This window comes from Bombus bifarius, unplaced genomic scaffold, assembly GCF_011952205.1.
Source record: "Bombus bifarius isolate JDL3187 unplaced genomic scaffold, Bbif_JDL3187 scf7180000007987, whole genome shotgun sequence".
Lineage (NCBI taxonomy): Eukaryota > Metazoa > Arthropoda > Insecta > Hymenoptera > Apidae > Bombus > Bombus bifarius.
In genome coordinates, this window is record NW_022884369.1 from 2,700,471 (window position 1) to 2,719,756 (window position 19,286).

A 19,286-nucleotide genomic window follows, 5' to 3' on the forward strand; every position below is an offset into this window, starting at 1 on the left:
TTTGTCTAATTAATTCGCAATAATATATGTTAATTTAGTGAACAAGATAACAGTGAGGCAACGTAGTATGTTTTCCATTAAAATCCAAATTCTGTAACACAAACAGACGTATAATTTGCTATTAAATGTTGCAAAGTCGAACACCGATGGCGACATTTATTATCAAATATCAAAACATTTTATTTCACTTAATTAGTTTACTTAAAGTTTTGTTATGTTTCGTATAGGTTTTTTACCACTTCGGCTTTTTTTTATATTAAGTGTGTTTCATATGGAGTATCTTGTTCTTTTTTCCTAAATTTCAAATTTTTTGTCGCGTGCATTGTTTTCACGTATTTGTTCATTTTTTTTTTTTTATATCATTTTGGTCTGTTTTTGGTGACGGGTCTTCTTCAATTTTAAAAGATTGGAACTTTACTATAATCGTGATAACTCGTTTTTCTGAATATAGTATAATATCGTTTACGATTGTAAGTATTTATCTTTTCGGATTGAAACTAGTATAGAATATCATTCGCGAAGTTTCGACTATTTTTATGAATTTCAATTTGTTGAATGATCTTTTGCGGAAAACCGTCACGTAAAACGCTTGCTTTGTGAATTATTTATTTGATTATTGAAAAAAGGAGAAGAAAATAGCAGGAGGAGATTAACCGTGTGCAGCAGAATTTCGTTGAATTATGAACGATACGGTCGATTCTTCGAAGCGGTGGATCTCCCGTATTTTTCACCGGAAATCGACCCGCACCGCCGCGAAACACGACAACGTTCATTAATTTTTCATCGTGGCAATCGATTTTATCGCGGTTTACCCCGTTTGGCCCAGTCAGATTCTTGGGCGCAGCATAGAAATTCGTGGAGATATCGAACGGTATCGAAAGGTAGAATCGCTACGAAGAGAAAAAAGAACCAGAAATACATTCGTTCCTGTTTTACTAACAAAAATTGTCGTAACGTTTCTCAATATCGTTATCTCCCGTATTATAAATTTCGAGTAAATACCGGCGTTTTTAAATATCTTAATTCTAAGGGAAAAAGGAAAATATTTACTAACGCATTACCATTTGATGTATGAACGAATTTTGTTCAAATGAAACGGAGATTCGTCAAGTGTACAGGCTCCGCTAACCATTATAATATTAATAACCTTGTGTGTGTGGTTAAGGCTTACACTACACTTGGTGTCGCTATTGGTGTTGTATTTTTTGGTGTTGTACGTGGTGGTTTTTGGACTTTAATATAACACGGTGTACCGTCTGTCATTAGAAAATTGAAGAAAACAAGCCTGGAAATCGAAGTATTCCTTGTAACTTGTTTTTACAGGGACATAAATATTTTATGCCATGACAATGCAATATCAAAATTATGTACTGGCAATTAGCAAAGCTGAAATGCAAAATGCCAGTAAATATTTCTTTCTTTGAAACGAGCTATCAAACGAATGTTCTTATTCGAATCGAAAGACAACGGGAGGCGCCCTGACTTGTGTTACATTACGTTTCACAGTGAAATTGAACGTGAAAATAATTACATTTTATGTGATCTAGTAAGTCCAAAAGAAATTTACGTGTAAAATGTTCGGTAGATAATGGGTACAAAAATTACAATAATTTTACATTCAATTTTTATTTATGATAGGACAACGATGCAAACTATCTTTTTTTAAACTGATTGGGGAGAAATTGGTACTTTAAATCACCTAACTAACTTATACATATATGATAATTTGTTAAAACGTCGTAGATAAAGTCGTAGTGGCTTAGTAAAAATAACTTTCATGTTTTTATTTTATAATTTCTGAATAATATTAAAATTATTGCCCGTCGTCATTTGCTCCAAAACTGCAAAACAAAAATATCTTTCTATTTATAGTAAAAGAATTAGAATGAGAGAATTTTGCCAATATAAAATATCATCAAATATTAAATACGCAAATTCAATATATATCTCGATTATTAATATGAAAGAAGATTGGCAAGAATATCATTTACATCGAACGCATAATCGTAGATCCGTGTTGCGAAGCACATGTCCTCAAATTAGCGGAACGTAGGTGGAAAAGTGAAATCCAACACCGACCAGAAGATGTGTTGTACGTCAGAGAGGATTTTCTCGGTGCTAGTAAATTCGTAGTGTCGTAAGCTTTCACAACGGTCCGTCGCGCCGTCGACGACTACGACAACGACGATGACGACGACCACGACGATGACACGCCTCGCATCTCGCTTCAGCCATCTTGGAGATTCTGGCGTTGGTCCAATCTTTATTTAGATCCACCTGTCCCCCGTGTCAGCTTCTATGTTTGAGCCATTCCGTCGAGGGTTTCTACGGGAGAATTTTTAACACGAATTAAAACTGTTCTTTCTCTGTGAACGGAATTACAAAGAGCCGTGCCATAATGAAAATTTCTATTTCTATTGGGGTTGGTTGTTCTCCTTTATATCAGTAAATTCCTCTTTCACGATCCGTTTTAGTGTTCGTATTATTAGATGAGACAATTGTTATAATCGCGAGTCTTTATGACTTTTTAATTTTTGATTGATTAGAAGCGTTTCAATAAAATAGACTCATAAATTATCCTTTAATTTACATCGGATACGTGAGGATTATTTTTCCTCGATTTTAACATTTAATATCTTATTCTATCTGATACTAATTTATAAATAATTGAGGTAGTACTGCTAATATTACGTGTATTCTAGTATAATACACGTTATATTATTGATATAAAATATACTGTAGGTCGCAATTGCAAAACTAATTTAAGATGAACTACTTCATATACATAAGTATAATTGTTAATGATAAATATAGAGCTTTTGCTTCGAATTAATTAAATTCTTCATATAACGTGCTTTTATCTGTTAGATATTTCGACAAAAATTAGTACCGAATACGAAACTGAAACGTACGCAATAATCATATTTTGTTGGAATCCATCCATTGCAAAGCTAGATGAGTGATGTTAATATATTCATCAGAGTTAGCCATGAATTTGTCGTAGTTGAAGTATTGCTTTTAGAAAAGAGGTTCATAGTCGGCGCTCCGTATGGAATGTCTGTTTCTATTTTCATTGTCGATGCTTCTATCCACCTGTCGCTGTCACTCATTCGGCGAGTCTTATACACTCCTACTGCAGATAAACATTCTAGTTTCTGGCGCTTAATTTTGCAGTGGTAAAATCAAGTATTCCAAATAACCGTAAAATGAGTCCTCCTGAATGTCGTGTTTCAAGTTACGTTTTACGAGATCATAATTTTTTGCACGTTCGAAGCGCAGTTTATTACCTTAATATCTCAAGGACGACCATGAATAATCAGTTTTTCAACACATAATGATACATGTACTGAAAGATAAATTTATATTTTCGCTGCTAGGTTGCCGCCTTTTCTTTTACGTAATTCCCTTAACAGTTAGTCATTTAACATGTAGGTACTGGAAAAAAGCTATTTCAATAAATTACTGTACTTTGCATCGAAATGTTTGTATATCTTGGTTAATTCTCAGATCTCTATTTCCGTGAGCTGTGTTCCAGAAATCTTCGTACGAATCTACTTTAATAACATTTTTCGAAGTTCGCGTTCACCTTCATTTATTTACTTTTCGTCGATGCTCTACTTTCTTCGACCTTGGGTTGCCACATTTCCACGTCCAAGTTATTCTAATCGGACTGGTAGTTTGAATAGTAGTAGAAGAACGTGCTATCAAAAAAACAATTAAGTTGTGGAAGAACCACCCTCGAACTCACCATTGGTCTGTTCTGCTTCCCAAGGATTGGCAGATCATCCTATTGGATTATCCACGGCGCCGGCGCTCATACAATTTGTGCACTGCGCATTGACTCTACAAGTATACACACGCGTACACATACAAACTGATACGCATACATCGCAGAGCTGACGATTAAACAGGTATTCTGTAACGCACAGGTGTTCGGATATACCTATACACTCTGGAAAGTACGGTACTCATCAACACGCAATCCGGAAACAAACTAAAGGGAAAATTACGGTGCGACCACCTGGCACACGTGCCGTCACAGTTTCACGTGTATGTGTGAACTTGATGATGTTATATGGGACAATTTTCGAACTCCCTAAAAATGTACCTGAAATCATAAGATCATATAGAAATCGTGTCAAATATTCTTTCATTAATTGTATTGCGAATTAGCAAAAATTAACTTGAGACAAGGAATACATAGTTTTATCAAAATTTCGCGCATCGTCTATTATCAACTGTATCAAATAAATAGGTAAATATATAGGAGTGAAATGTAATTAATGTATTCAATGATATAATTAGCCAGATTATCTAAATTAGAGACTTAATAATTTTGTTGCTTATAGTATTGTTATTTCATTGAGGATGTTTCATTGGAATTAGAGAGGCTTATTCGTATGTAAATAGCGTAATTTCAATGTCATCGATTGCATGGTATACATAGATAGTATTAGATTTTCAGTATTTGGATATAACATTGAAATTATGAACCATTGTCTTACGATATATTATGTATACAAATATAGCCTTTCCAACTCTTCAAGGGTTTCATTTAAAAAGACAATGTAAGATAAGGCCAATTTGAAAATTTTGTCATCGAATAATGGAAACATACAAATTGTTTATTTTCTAATGTGACACTTTTCAACTTCGATGTACTTTATGTACTGATGCTCCAGTGTTTTCATGTCCTGCACCAAGGAAATTTATTTCTTGAAATTTTTTCCACATACAATCGTCAATCACTAAGGAGTTCTTTCAGTTTCGTGAATACATAGGTAGAGCCTGTGGAGGAAGCCGAGGAGATTAAATCTGGAGGAAATATAATGGGAAGACAAGTTATACTTCAATTCAATAAAGTAATTTTTGCTGCAGTTAAATGGAGATTCGCGGATGTCAAAGTAGCTTCTTTTAAATTAAGTTTCGTAAGAAACTACTTCAGAGTCAGAGGTAGATCAACTTCAAAACTTGAAATTTCATCACAAAACAGATACGGTTTTGCCATGTCCAATAGTATTCTACGTTCATCTGAAGTTGTTCTAGAAACCGTATCCTTGCGCTCACAAGTCATACATTTAAATTAAAGGAATTTGCAATTACGATACTTTTGATTATTCCCCATTTCGTTTAAGGCTAGGCATGGCTAAATTAGACGTTTCATAAGTTTCTAGCGAATTCTTACAACCCTCGTACATATAACGAACGTTTCGTGTACTTGAATATACAAGTCCTTGGAAGCGTGCGCGCATGAATTAGAAGGGACTATTAAGTATCTTTGTCCACGCGCCCGCCCTCGCGTTACTTCGCGTAGTCAGGAGATCTTAATCGCGGTGTACGACCACTTTGCGTCGGAAATCGAGGGTGGTCACTTAGGTATGTCACGAAAGGACAATGCAAACCTTTCCGTGACTATGAAACGCCTTTTTTGTTTCTCTCTCTCACTCTCACTCTGTTTCTCTCTCTCTCACTCTCTCTCTCTCTTTCTTTTTCTTATTTATCTATCTACCTATCCGTCCATTCATATATTTTATACTCTTAACTGCTCTTTCTAACTTTCTCTTTCCTTATTATCTTCTAATATTTCTGCTTGTGCTTTTGTGACCAATTGCACAGTATGAACGGAAATTCCTGGATGATACGATCAGTCTAGTTTAAACTTCGCGAGGACGGATCTCGATTTTCTTCCTAAATTGTGATAAATTTTTACTTTTTATTTCGAAATTAGCTCGTTTTTACAATTATTCATTGTTCTTTATTTGCGACTGATAATCTTCATACACGGAGTAATTAAGGGAAAGATGGTACAAGAATATGAGATACAAAATTAAATTGAATTTAGGAAAATGTGTATTCTCCAATAATATTGTTCCTCTGTATCCATAAGTGTTCTGTGTAACGTTATTCCAATCGTTAAAATCGCTTCCTCAAATAGTTCCGAATGATTTCATTGCATAATTTTATTAATTATGAATTACTCGTCCAGCAGATACCTATCTTAAATCACCTAATCTTGGCCCACGTATTACGAAATTGTATCCTTTAACATCAGATACGATTCGTTGGAATCGATTTCGAGAGCGAATATGAAATATTGAACAATTTAACGAACAATTTAAAGTACGTGCTACGTTTAGATCCATTGACAACTGAATTAATAATACCTTAATATCTCATAAGTTTATCGGTATTGGTATCTATTTTTATCAGTTCGAAGTGGAACGAAAATGACATTCTCTTTTTGTAATTGTCAGTACGTGATGGTCACACTTAATCCCAGGAGAAATTGTGTGGTATATGGCATGTTTTTTTCGTTCACAAGCATATCCACGGGTTACATCGATCGTATGAAAACTTCTATGCGAGTCTCCTCGTGATGTGTCGCCGACAATTTCTCATCGCGAAAATTATGCTGACCATTAAAACAACCGCCTCGTTTTTGCACGAAGATCCCAAGGACGAATGCGCCGGGCGATCAATGTTATTGCTCGGAAATTATTCTGTTATAGTTAGGTCGAACTCATTGTTGACAATTAGTCACACTATTCATTGAGTACCGTGCTATTACATCGTCTGAATGTTTAAAATCTACGATTACCTTTTAATTAGATGAAAATGCGATATACAGGGTGGTTGGTAACTGGTGGTACAAGCGGAAAGGGGGTGATTCTACGTGAAAAAAGAAGTCGCAAATATAGAACGAAAATTTTTCGTTTGAGGCTTTGTTTTCGAGAAAATCGACTTTGAATTTTCGCTCGGTACGCGTGCACTTTGTCACGTCTCGTTATAATGGATCTCACTGTAGATCGTTGCCTCGATGGAAAAATTAAACAAAAAAAGTTAAAAAAAAATTTTATTCTATATTTTCGACTTCCTTTTTCGCGTAGAATCATCCCCTTTCCGCTTGTACCACCAGTTACCAGCCACCCTGTATATCGTTCAAATTTGTAATAATTTTTTTTCATCGGTAATAGATCATATATCTAATTGTATCTCATACTGATATTGTTATATACGATACATATGAATATTTAATCCTTCTGAAAACGGTTTCATACACTTCTTTTAGTTTCCAAAAATTGAATCAGATTCCACTTTAAGTCCTTTAAGTCCTTTCGATATCGTTGATCGTTAATAGCAAATAACTTTCTGAAGAATAATTTTCATTACATGGATAATTGAATTAATAAAGAATATTCATAAAGAAAATTTCGAAAATTTGCAACAAAAAACTTTGTTTAATTTGTGTACACTTTTCCCATGTAGATGATAATTAACAACAAGCATAGATAAATCGATTCGATTTAGATATGTGAATTGTGATGCAAAATCTGAGTACGATCTTGAATCTCTGCTACGCAAATACCAAATATGTTCATACCAAAAATTCAGTTTCGTAATTAAAATTTACGTTAGAATGATCGAAAAAGGTTCACTGGTTTCCAATGCCAACTCGGTTAACTAGAATGTGTTGTGCGCGATTGTCAGTTGTCTAAAGTGATATTAGAATTAGAAGGTATTGACAACTAGGAAGATATATGTACACGTTGGGTAGAACAATATATAGAGAAATGAAGATAGAGGGGGTAAAATAAAAACACGCAGAGTAGAAAATGCGGGGTTGAGGACACGCGAGCCATCCATAATGCACAGACCGCGGTGAAGATGCGTCAGCAAGATAAATCCAATAGAAAATGGAGGAAAAAAAAAGATCATACAAAAGTTGATGAGGCGATTTCGTGAATTTATTAAGTTGTCCAAGGTCTGGACTGAGAATCGTGCAATGCAGATATTCAATATTGCATTTCAGTTACGTAAGTTTTTAATAAATATGGTTGAGATTGACGTAAAAATGAAAAATTCAACAACGATGTAGTATAAAAAATTCGTGTAAGAAATGACTGAATGTACTATTTTGAGTAATTTTTAAATTTGTTGAAGTAGTAAAGCACAGGGATCAAGTCTAAAATAGAATGAATAAATAAATAGGGAAATGAGAAAATTCTTTAATATATTTAAAAATATTAGTATATAATATTACTTACTGTAATATCAATTTTTAATCGTATTACATATTAACAAATAGATTCGCCTTGTTATTTTACACGATGTAACGGATTTTCAAATCCCCTTAAGGGCTCACTGAGTTTTAGAAAAATGTGTGGAAAAGAAACGCTTTACGTAATATTACGATTTTTATCGAATGCGATATTACGGAAGTAGAATTTTAAGATTGTACGCAACAAACGTAATATTACGAAAGTGGGGCTTAAGAGGTTAAGACGATAATAAGTATGTACTTTCTCGGAGTTTCTATGTTTGTGTATGTACATATATAATGTCATCAGGAATAGACTTCGGTAACAAATATTCATATTGAAGCAAAAATTCTTATTTGCAAAATTCTTGTTTGTAAATCAGATTACTTTGTCGTCATTCGCAGTTAAACAGAAATATTCAAGCATGGAAATAAACTTGATTCGAAATAACCTATTAATTTCCGTAAACTTGGCGTGGAGTTCTCGCCGGGGGAAATTGTCAGAATCGAGAAATTGGCTGCAAGTACCTCGAGAAAGCATCTGGTGGCCATCTGGTAACAAGCCAAGTGTAATATTTTTACGACGATCGCCGATATACCAATCTCTTAGACGATCAGTTCGGCAAAAAAATATAGCAGGTGATGTCTTTTTATGTATTCAGTGTGACAATAATAAAGCATTGTAAAGCTCGATCGCGTGGCATTTACACCAACATCGCGTTTAATAGATCGACGATTATTTGCGTAAATTAAAATGTTAAAACGTTTGCTTCAATCTTACCTCTATCATCTTCATTTATTCTGTAAGTTATGTTTTATGATATTTTCCTGATTTCATCTTCGTTTTGCCAACACTATGTAGACTCGTTTTATAAATGTTTCTAATTTATGATAACTATTACTTAAGGATTTTACCAGTTATAAATGTATATTACAGTTTATCCAGTATTTACGAACGTGATATATAAGGATGAATATTTTTACGTTATTACGAAAATTTCTTCATATAAATTGATTAAAGATTATAGGTATGCAGAGATACTTTTGTAATTCCATACTACTTGCCTTATTTTTGCCATTTCTTTGCTATATTTCATTCTTTCTTTCATACGAACGTTGCTATAATGTTATTAATATCCCACGTAAGTAATCTTTTAAAACGTGCAATTAATCGAAGCAGACAATAACTGAAATTACAATTAATTTTTTGTTATTCGATCTTGTAACGTATCGTTTCAACTCAAGTCACTGGTTAACAAAATGTTCGTTTTAACCGAGTTATATTAATATCGTTTTACTTATCAATATCAATTTGTTCATGATTTATTATTTATTAATGATGTCAGATAATTGTTTTATCGTTTCATTTTGTTTCTTTAATTCTTTTATCTTCATTAAAAATATAGAATTTCGTAGCGAATCAGAATAGTAACTCAATTTTGAGACGACGGGTAAGAAATACGCGCTACTGAGAACGTTTTCGACGTTCATTAATCTATGTTGATGTGCACTAATTCGACGAAGCAAACTATCGTTCGAAGCCACAGGACAACATATTGATTTCCTTCGTGGACTGGACACTAGCTATTATCGATCCGCGAAAAAGTTCAGGGCTGTCTCCTGTGTTTGTATGTATGTCCTTTCAAAACGCGATTTGCTGGTTACATGTCTGTTATAAAAATTACACGCAAAAGTATGAAACAGTTACCAAACAACGTATTAATAATTACGCGAAATATCGTGTTTAACAATACTATAATATAGGTACAAATGAAAAAAAAATATTATTCTACAGATGTAGCAAAAAAACTTTCACTTGAAACGTAAGTTTCGCATCTTTCATATTTTAATATTTATATAATTATTAATTACAGCTGAAGGCAACGAATTAATTTCGATACCGGTTTTTAGTTTCATACAGCTAAACGATCAATTATCGGTAAGAATTTGCAGAAAGATAATTGAGTTTGAAGGGTCGTTGGTTAAAAGAAAATGATCGTGTCACGATAAATTGAAGAACGCGCTAAGGAGAATCGTGACGGGGCGGCAAGTTTTTACACGCGATCGTTTCGCGTTGAAAAAGAAAAAGAGGGAAAAGAGATAGAGACAGAGGCACTGCCGTGGAACGTATCACTTTTCTGTTTCTTTCTTACGCCTGTGAATTTTAGGTATACTAACGTTGGTGTTAGGTAATCGTGTGCCGTGTATCGAGAAGTATCTTTATATTCGTGAAATGACCTACACACACGTTTGTCGTTGGTTTGTTGTTGTTTTGCCGACACATTGAGGATTTTTTTTTTTATTTTATTGGATTTGTTGCGCATTTTTTTTGTCACGCCTTAGTGATACCACACTGTTACCATTCTCATAACGCGCCGCTTTCCGTCCACCTGCCCTCCCTTGTCCTTTACTCACGCATCGAATAATTCCTACACGAACACTACACATTTACATTCGCGTTTTTATCGAGTAATATATCGTTTGCAGTGGTATACACGTGAAAGTAACATTGAAATGATGGCATAAAACGCGGATAATACTCAGATTCGATTATCAAATGTTATATCAAAGTACGGTTTCAGATAACACAGAATTGATTATTAATACAGTGACACATGTTTTTACAGGAAAAACTTTACGACCATTAATCCTCTCAAAGTGGAATTCACGTAAAAGTTCGTTTCTTTCTTGATCGTATTTTCGACGATTTCCTGGCACAGCTATGGCGTCGGGAGCCATGAAATACAAATACGAACGCGTAGTCACATAATGTCAAGTCCGAGTCCATTAGCGATCGTCGTGTTATCTGTTGGAGAAAGTTAGCTATTACCAAACGCTTTTCCAATAAATCGTTTATCTTAATTGAGGGAGGGGTAAAGTACGAGATTGTATTCGCGCTTTACTTAGCTGCACGCAGAACATCGCTTGCGTGGAACATTCACTATACACATAGTTCTACACGCGCAAGTTTCCAACTGTCTTCCTTTCACTCTTTTCCTCCAGTTCTTAACTGCACAGGGAGAAATGTACTGTTAAAGCTTCCGGTGTCCATCAAGTTCGGTTGATTACCTTAGAAAAGGTAAGAGAGATGATAATAGAATCAAGAAACTCGATGGACCACAGATTGTTTCGAACAGCAAGTGTGATTACGTAGGACTAAATGATCCTGGTGGACTAAACACAAGGAAAAAATGATTGTTTGAAGCTAAAATGAGAAATATTTGGAATACCTTGCAGCTTGTTAATTATAGCAATTGCTATAGCGTTAGCTACTATGTACCCAACATATTGCAATTGCTTTACTATTTTCCAATGTAAGTTCAAACACACAGTACCAAAGGTTGATATTATTGGCTTCTGCATCTAGAAGATGATTGCGTTTTTTGATTTAATACACATAAATATTTATGAGTATTATTATACCATACTAGTACGAAGTCTTTTTCTTCAAATCTATGAAAAACATATATAAGGACCAAACAGATGGAGTAATTCGTACAAATTAAGTAAACGGAAGACTAGTAGAGAAGTTAAGAAACGCGATACTCTGACCGCATATAGTTTTGTTACGATATAAAAAATAATGAGAATAATACAAGGTATTTCACGAAAGTCCATTACACAAATCAAAGACACAAAACAGATCTCCACAACATAAAAAGAATAATTTTCACTTAAGTGTCATGAATACATTAATTTCTTTGAACTTCATACAAAATCTATATAGAAGATGAAACAGCGATAAAAAAATATTCAGCAAATCCTTGAATCTTTTAAATATTAAAAAACAGAACAAGAATTGCAAATGAAACGTTGCGTAAATAGGATTTACTATCGTACTAAAAGTGAAATGATTTTAGTCGCCAATAATATCAACTGACTACCTTATAATCGTTTTATTATAACTATCCAGTATACAACCGTATAACGTTTTAAACGGCTCGTTGCCAGTGTTATAGTGTTAATTTCCTAGTCCACCATGATTAACCAGCGAGTATTCTTCGTATTAGATGTATGAGTGCCGTTGCGTGATCGTTGACCGTAGAACTGTCTAACCGTTGGATGATTTTGGTTTCAGGGTGCCACCAGGTTACGTGTACCAATCGCCTTACCTGGCGGCTGCGGCGCCAGGTGGTTTGGTACCGCTTCCGGCGACACAGTTGACCCATGCAGCGGCAATGGCAGCAGCGTCACAATTTTACGAGTACCAAAACGTCGCGGCAGCGGCCGCCACGTATCCGGGAACATCGTACAATTTCGCCGAGGCGTATCCTTATACCAGCGCCGCCGCGGCTGGTATGTGTTTGAAAAGTGTCCAGAGCAAGGACAGCAACGGGCTGATACACCACCACCAGCAGCACAACGGTAGCAGCCCTGCGGTGCTGGCACGCCAACGATTGGAGAAAGCTCTCCTGCCGCCCTTTCTGCCGTCCGTGCTACGTAGCAACGGTAGAAAATTATTAGAAAACCAAGCGCACCGAAAGAGAAGAAACGCAAGCGATAGAGCGAACGGAAATGTATGCGAGAGTGAGAGAGAATAAAAGAGGAATTGGATCATATCGTTCTTCTGTTTTTGTCGTAGTGAAGTAGCTCTACTTCCATGAGGAATCTCTGCAAGATTCCCACAAATTTTCCAAATTAACTATCAAACTTATTCTTCAAATGTGCACAAGTTTTTACCGGGTTTCAATTAGTTTTTTTTCTCTTTTTACAAAGTTAATCTCACATCTATTCTCGAAAAGTTAAAAAAAAATCGTTCGAATTTGTTAATGTTTAAAATTTGTTTATTTCTACTGTATATCTAAAAGTTTTGCAAATTCATAAAGTCGTAGTGTTTAAGGATAAAATATTTCTCTATAAATTTTGAACGCATGTGCGTATAATGTATCTTAATATCTTTTATGTTGTTCATAGAAGATTGCATGTGGAAGCTAGATTACACTTGATAAAGTTTGCGTAACAAGGTAGTTTTAGTAAAGATTAACAATACTTAAAAAGCTGCACGTGTCGACATTTTTGGCAGATTTTTTTGACTATGATGAAATTCGTGTTTTAAGGCTTCTCAAATATCTCGTTTATTGCGTCTTTCTTACTGAGAACGAACCTTAACATGATTCTTAAAAGAAATTGACACAATGAGATAAAAAATTGATCTCGTACGTTTTTAGAATTAGGGAATGATATCTTTGATATCTTTAGTGGGAATCTTGCTGAGAATATTTTTTATTCGTTTCACTTATCGCTTCTTCACATTTGTATGTTTTGTAGCTCTTTCGATTTACATCGGTTATTGGAAAGCTTTCTCAAAATTAAAGCAATGCAGTTTGCATTTACCAGGAGAACTTTCTACAGTCTGTTTTCCGAAATATGTGCTAAATGATCATTTTATTACTTTCAAGATTATTTGTTATTACTTTTATGTTATTCGTACGTTCTCAGAAATATGATCACACAAAAAGTGCTTGTACAGAGGTTTCTTTAATTTGCGCTGGAATGTTCTGCTGTTGGTATAACAGACATGGTAAAAAGTGGAAATGCAACATTGCATGCTTATGCTGGCTTTGCATTCAACACGATCGACATGCAAATTTTGTTAATGCTCTGATGTGCTGTCTACGGTGGTGGTGGGAAAAATGTCACGATGGATGACAGTAAGCTTTTATCATGCAATGATATTGTCCTGGCAAAGAATCGAAAATGAATTTCGATAAATGTAAGACTTAATAAAAAATGAGTAAAAATTAAAGATATATTTACAATAATAATATTTTTTTAGGAAGAAGCGTGGGTAATCCTGTTATATTAAAATTCATTAAAAGACATTAAAATTCGGTAATTTAATTTCTCGAAGAAAAATTAAATTGTCAATCTGTGTCAACTGGTTGATTTCCTTCTAGCGAATTGTAGCGATATTGTAAATAGAAATGCTTTTGTGCAATATTTGAAAATATACGGTTTACATTCATATTAGTCGTAATCGGTATTGTTTTCTCAAAGGATTACCTGCGCTAAGATCGGAGAAACATCCAGGAGCTTAGAAAGCGGTTTCTTTGTTTTTGCAGCGAACGCAGCAGCAGCAAGTTACGTGACACCGTATACGTATGCAACGTTACCAGGTGCAGCAGCAGGATTACCAGCAGCAGCGGCTGCAGCTGCAACAGCGGCAGGCGCGGCCTTCCCAGGACTCCCGTATCAAACGACGCCTCAGGAAGCAAGATTGCAATAGAAGTTGGACAAATTGCTGCAAGGAAATTCGTACCGTCGTCAATTGTCCCACAGGCATTAAACTCGCAACACAAAACTTGATCCTCGCCGCCGTATAAACGTGTAGTCTTCATCTGCCTCTACGACGACTCAGTTCCTTCCTTATTCGAGGATCAGGCATTATTTGGTGCGGGTGTACCGCGCACGAAGGAGCCATTGTTTCAACTACTCGGAATCTAACTCCACGTTCTCACGAGTTAATTTTGGGAACGACGCCCGATGAGAGGCAGAAAACGAGGAAGCTCCGTGGATGTGATCTGTGTCATTCAGGATCGGCGGTTGGCAGTTTCTTATTAACTTAACATTTAATCTTCCCCACCTTAATCTTCCTTTCCACGTTCTCCTTTATAGGGCCAAACTTTGGCATTCTCGGCCAATGTACTTCGAGATACAAGATGATATGTAATGTTGTTAGCATTATGATTATTTATAACTAATGGAGCACGATGGGTAATAGAAGCTTTCAGTAGACGCGCGAACATTTTAGAAACGCCGGATCTTTGTACGCTTACGTACCGCTCGTACGTTAAGGAAAAATCCGAGATCGAGATCTGCGATGTTGACAGTTACAAGTAACTGAGATACGATTCGAACGACGACAATTACTCGCTATTAGGTAGAACTGAAAGACTGATCCGTATTCAGAATTGATATTGTTCGAGACATGTATTTTTACGAGATAGTAAGCGTTAATTAAATGATGATAAGTTTTGGGGGATGAAACGGTTACTTCCAGTATCGACGAATAACTTTTGGTGTTCTTCACGAATCGCTATTTCATTGCAATTGTTTATCTTACGATCCTTTAGGACTGAGAGTGATACAGATATCATTTCTGAATATTGGTCAAAAACTATAAACTTTTTACATTTAAATGAATAATTCAGTTTATTTATATTGAACTTAATGAAATATGTTTTCCACTTTATGAAAGAGGAACATCGCTCTTTTTATGGCAGACATATGAAAAATTTAGAAATAAATTTTCCACGAAACTTTAAAGTAACTCTTTATCTATTTAGATACAAAAAGAGCAATAGTTTTTCAATACACTCTCGTTCCTTTATTTTAAAGTACGTAGGGAAGTATTTCTCAATAAGTTAAGTTTGATTTTAAATTACGTCGATGTTATTATATTTTTAGCAACTCCCGCTTATGTACAAACGATACGTTGTTTTTAATTATTGTAGTAAACGAAGATTAACTTAAAATGTTCAATTTTATAAATTCGACATCAAATGTTTGTTAAACTCTAATTTAGTAAAAACTTTTAGTTTCGTGGAATTAATTTTTTATTCGAAAGTATTCTATTTGAAATTCGCTAAAAAGAATTTTTATTGAACAACTATTCTGAAATGAAAATTCTGTCAATAGATTCAAAAGATTCATTTGAGTAAAGCATATCAAGGGATTGTAAGTAATGACGATTGCGTTACAATTAAACCGATGTTGCCTTAGAATCGCGTGTCAGCGAAATCACCAAGTGTCTTAAGATAATGCCTTCTTTGCATAATTTATAGATGTTATTTAAATGAACAGTGAGGACCAACGGACGAACGAATCGACATTGCTGGTTATCGAATGTTGATAATCATGAAATTAAGCGAAGACGAATACTTAAAAACGAAGACGTAAAAGCACCAAAATTCCGTTGATCAACAAAAACTATTGTTTTGTACGCGAATAAATGTTGTTAGAATTTTTAAATACGAATAATAGGCGTATCATTTAATTTTTAGCGCGACTTCATTTGTATACTTGCGACAATATATTTATTAACGAATTACAGTTGTTATATATTGTTACAATTTATTCTAAATACGGATCAATTTACCTAATTATTAATTCTTCAACGTTAATGTGCGCTACTACTAATTGTTTGTTGCTTAAGAAAAAATTGCAAAACACAAGGAATTCGTTCGTCCCATTTTAAAGTAATCAGGTGCCTTAATTAGCACGACCGAATAATTTTAACGGTTAAAAACTAGTCAGTGTTTCGTTAGCGAGAAACTATTCGCTAACGCGTGTACAGGGGTGAAATAAAAAATAAAAGGAGACCAAACGGGGAGACCGAAAATAAAAGAAGTAACTAGCACACAAGAAGGGAGACAGAGGATCAGGCTATGAACAATGAGGCTGTCTAGTCCTAAACCCTTCGAGATGAAGTTAATTAGATTTGTTAGAATTTTAAGTAGAGGTAATATGAACGAAGAAATGGAGATGGTAACCAAAAGTCCTGTAAAAAGTTAGCAAAAAATGCTGTTAGGGAGGCTTAGTGTTAGGAATTAATTATTACATTAATCGTTCGATTAAGATAATAGGAAAATAAATTAATACTATTGATACATGATATTATTATTATTTTATTATTATTTTATTATTATTATTATTATTATAAATTGATAATTATTATTACTATTAATTATTGATAATATTATTGTCATTATCGATTACTCACTATTGTTCATGTACTTAATGACAAAGCGAACGCGATACGTGATCGTTCAAATTTACTGCGAACGGAAAAAATCTGTTGCGACGTGATGAAGAAAAACTGTAGGACTAAGTCGTGAGGAATGCGTATTTTCGTCACGGCTACCATCACACTTTCGAATATCCTATACTCTTAGGATTAACGGTTGTAATATATCGCCTGTTATCATTAATAATATTAATATTATACACCCTATTAGTAAGTTAACGAAACGAAACAGAAGTAAATATGTATATCGTCTCGGAGAGAAATAAAAAGCGAATGCGTCTTGGTCTAATGATAGATCGCGACTATTGTTGTCTGTTGCTTTCGCATGTCATCTGAACTCTTTGCAAGAGATGAAACACAAACATTGATTACCGAAAAATCAGAAAAAAAAGAAATAAAATCTTAATTTTCAGAAGATTATATATTATTTAATGGTATCCTCATTGTCCAAACTTATTCCATCAGAAAGTCCTTTATGAATCGTTTGTCTTAATGATACGAAACGAATTACGGGTTTATTCGATGCTATCGTTCACCAGTTTTACGACAAATTTCCTTTTTCTCCTGTAACCAAGGCAAGTGACTTCGTCGCCTCGATGGAACCCGATCTTGTCGTTTTTCGTGGCTAAAGATAATCTTAATGGCCTTGTGGAATTGGACGCCAAGCGTCGCGGCGGGCCGCAAAAACGAGCAAAGGGGAAACCGCCCTCGACGTCTAAGTCAGACCCGCAACGACCGAACAAAAATAACCAGTTGCGCCTTTTGGCAAAATAACTCAACGATTTGGCTTCCTTCGTGAATCTTTATAAATTCGTCACTCTTTGATGTCCTGCCTTACAAAATGTCTTCAAGGAAGAAAAAGCAGAGCTCCTTTAGTTAGATTAGTAGTGTTGGTGGTGTATTTAAAAGTGATGTACATATTTGTACAATCGATTTATTTTTCTGAATTTCGTACATCTATTTTTAAGCTAATATTCCTTCAGAGGATATTCCCATTTAGTGGAGAAAAAAAATTGACCATTCCTTTACTGCGTTCTTCTCAAACTGTTATACCTCGTAAATGGTTTCCTACATTTTTACTCCTGGATTCGATAAAATGGTAAAGTTATTGCTTTAGAGGTTGCTGGATGCGAAACTTCAAATTGTGTTTAGCGAATTGGCTTCCATGATATATCAATGATTAATCAACCGATCTCTTCAAAATTTTACAAAATAGATACAGTCAAACTTGAGCTTTTGTGAGAAGTTGAAAGGATTAGTTCACTGGATGATACGAAAAAAGAACTTTAAGAAAAAAATTTATATTGTAGGAATGGCGATGAAAGTAGTAAAGATCAATTTGTACAACCTTTTTATATGTGCTTGCAATGAAAAAGTACGTTTAGTAGATCCATATCAATTCTATACATACTGAAAATTTCATCGAAATCGATTGATGCAAAAACAAGCGCCAGACGTCGAAATATGTATGGATCATTTAAATTATTATTACATTTATTATTGTTTATTTGAGTTGTGGGTTGGGTTAGAGTAATATCCACTCTACTCTAGTATCTATTCAGTACTAGTGTAATCGGCGTCATTAAGTGGCCGGCAATGTTAACAAGAAATAATTTTTAATGAATTTATTGATATAGGAAATGTTGCACTATCTCTTTGTTCGTTATGTATATACTAATGTTATAATCAGAATTAGCAAATACATATGTATACATGTTCTCCTAATGAACACACGTAATCTAATGATAACCATATACCATATATATTTCCACTATATTTTTACACGTAGAATGACCTGCTGTCGATTACTTAGTTCTGTCCTGGAATTAGCCATGTTCAAGTATACTTGACAAATTTCTAAACTCGATCTCGAAAACTAAGCCGAAAATGAAAAAATTCTATTTTATATCTTTCTCTTATTTTTACACAGGGAGTCACGCCGTTCCCGCACTTACATTTTATTCGGACTCTGTATATAAATAATAATAAATCGTAGTAGTCGAATTTATCATGCACTTACAAAATCGCATGAACTAAGAATTAAGTCACGTTTGCCTTACCGGCCGAATATTAATCTACTCCAACCTATAGCCCGCTGATTTATTTTGTTTTATTTATATTAAAGATGACTAGCGTCAATGAGTTAAGTGTAGGTTGAGCTATATCAAAATGTGACGACCTGTATGCCAGTATGAAGCGCAATCGAAATTAAATTTAATCGCAGATTTTTGTGAATATCTCGGAAATGAAGAACGAACGACAGTTGCATGTATGCGAGAAAATTGTTCAGAATGTTGGTTTTGACAACATATTTCAAGCTCATTGAAATCGGTGAGGTGTGCCCCTTCTCATTTCCTCAAACAAAGAAATAAGTGGAAAAGTTTGCTCATTCAAACAATGAACGTTGACCGTTGTATGTTTAGCATGGACTGCAACCAACCGTAGTTCAAGATACCTTTGGAATCGGTGCCAACTGGTCATCGTGGGTAAACATAATGAGAT

General features: G+C 34.6%; 1 protein-coding gene across 5 annotated transcripts in view; it reads left to right on the forward strand.

Moving 5' to 3' along the window:
- LOC117205151 (RNA-binding protein 24-like) overlaps positions 1-17,199 on the forward strand; it is a 28,595-nt gene extending 11,396 nt beyond the window's left edge. For 3 of the 5 annotated variants that reach the window (XM_033443277.1, XM_033443276.1, XM_033443278.1), the window contains 2 exons: positions 12,117-12,487; positions 14,101-17,199. In XM_033443277.1, the coding sequence (XP_033299168.1) occupies positions 12,117-12,487; positions 14,101-14,264 (535 nt within the window). In that variant the 3' untranslated portion in view covers positions 14,265-17,199. Of the gene's footprint in view, positions 1-12,116; positions 12,556-14,100 lie in introns of all 5 variants that reach the window. The other 2 variants (XM_033443279.1, XM_033443280.1) reach the window with 2 other exon arrangements.
- Positions 17,200-19,286: the final 2,087 nt, after the last annotated feature.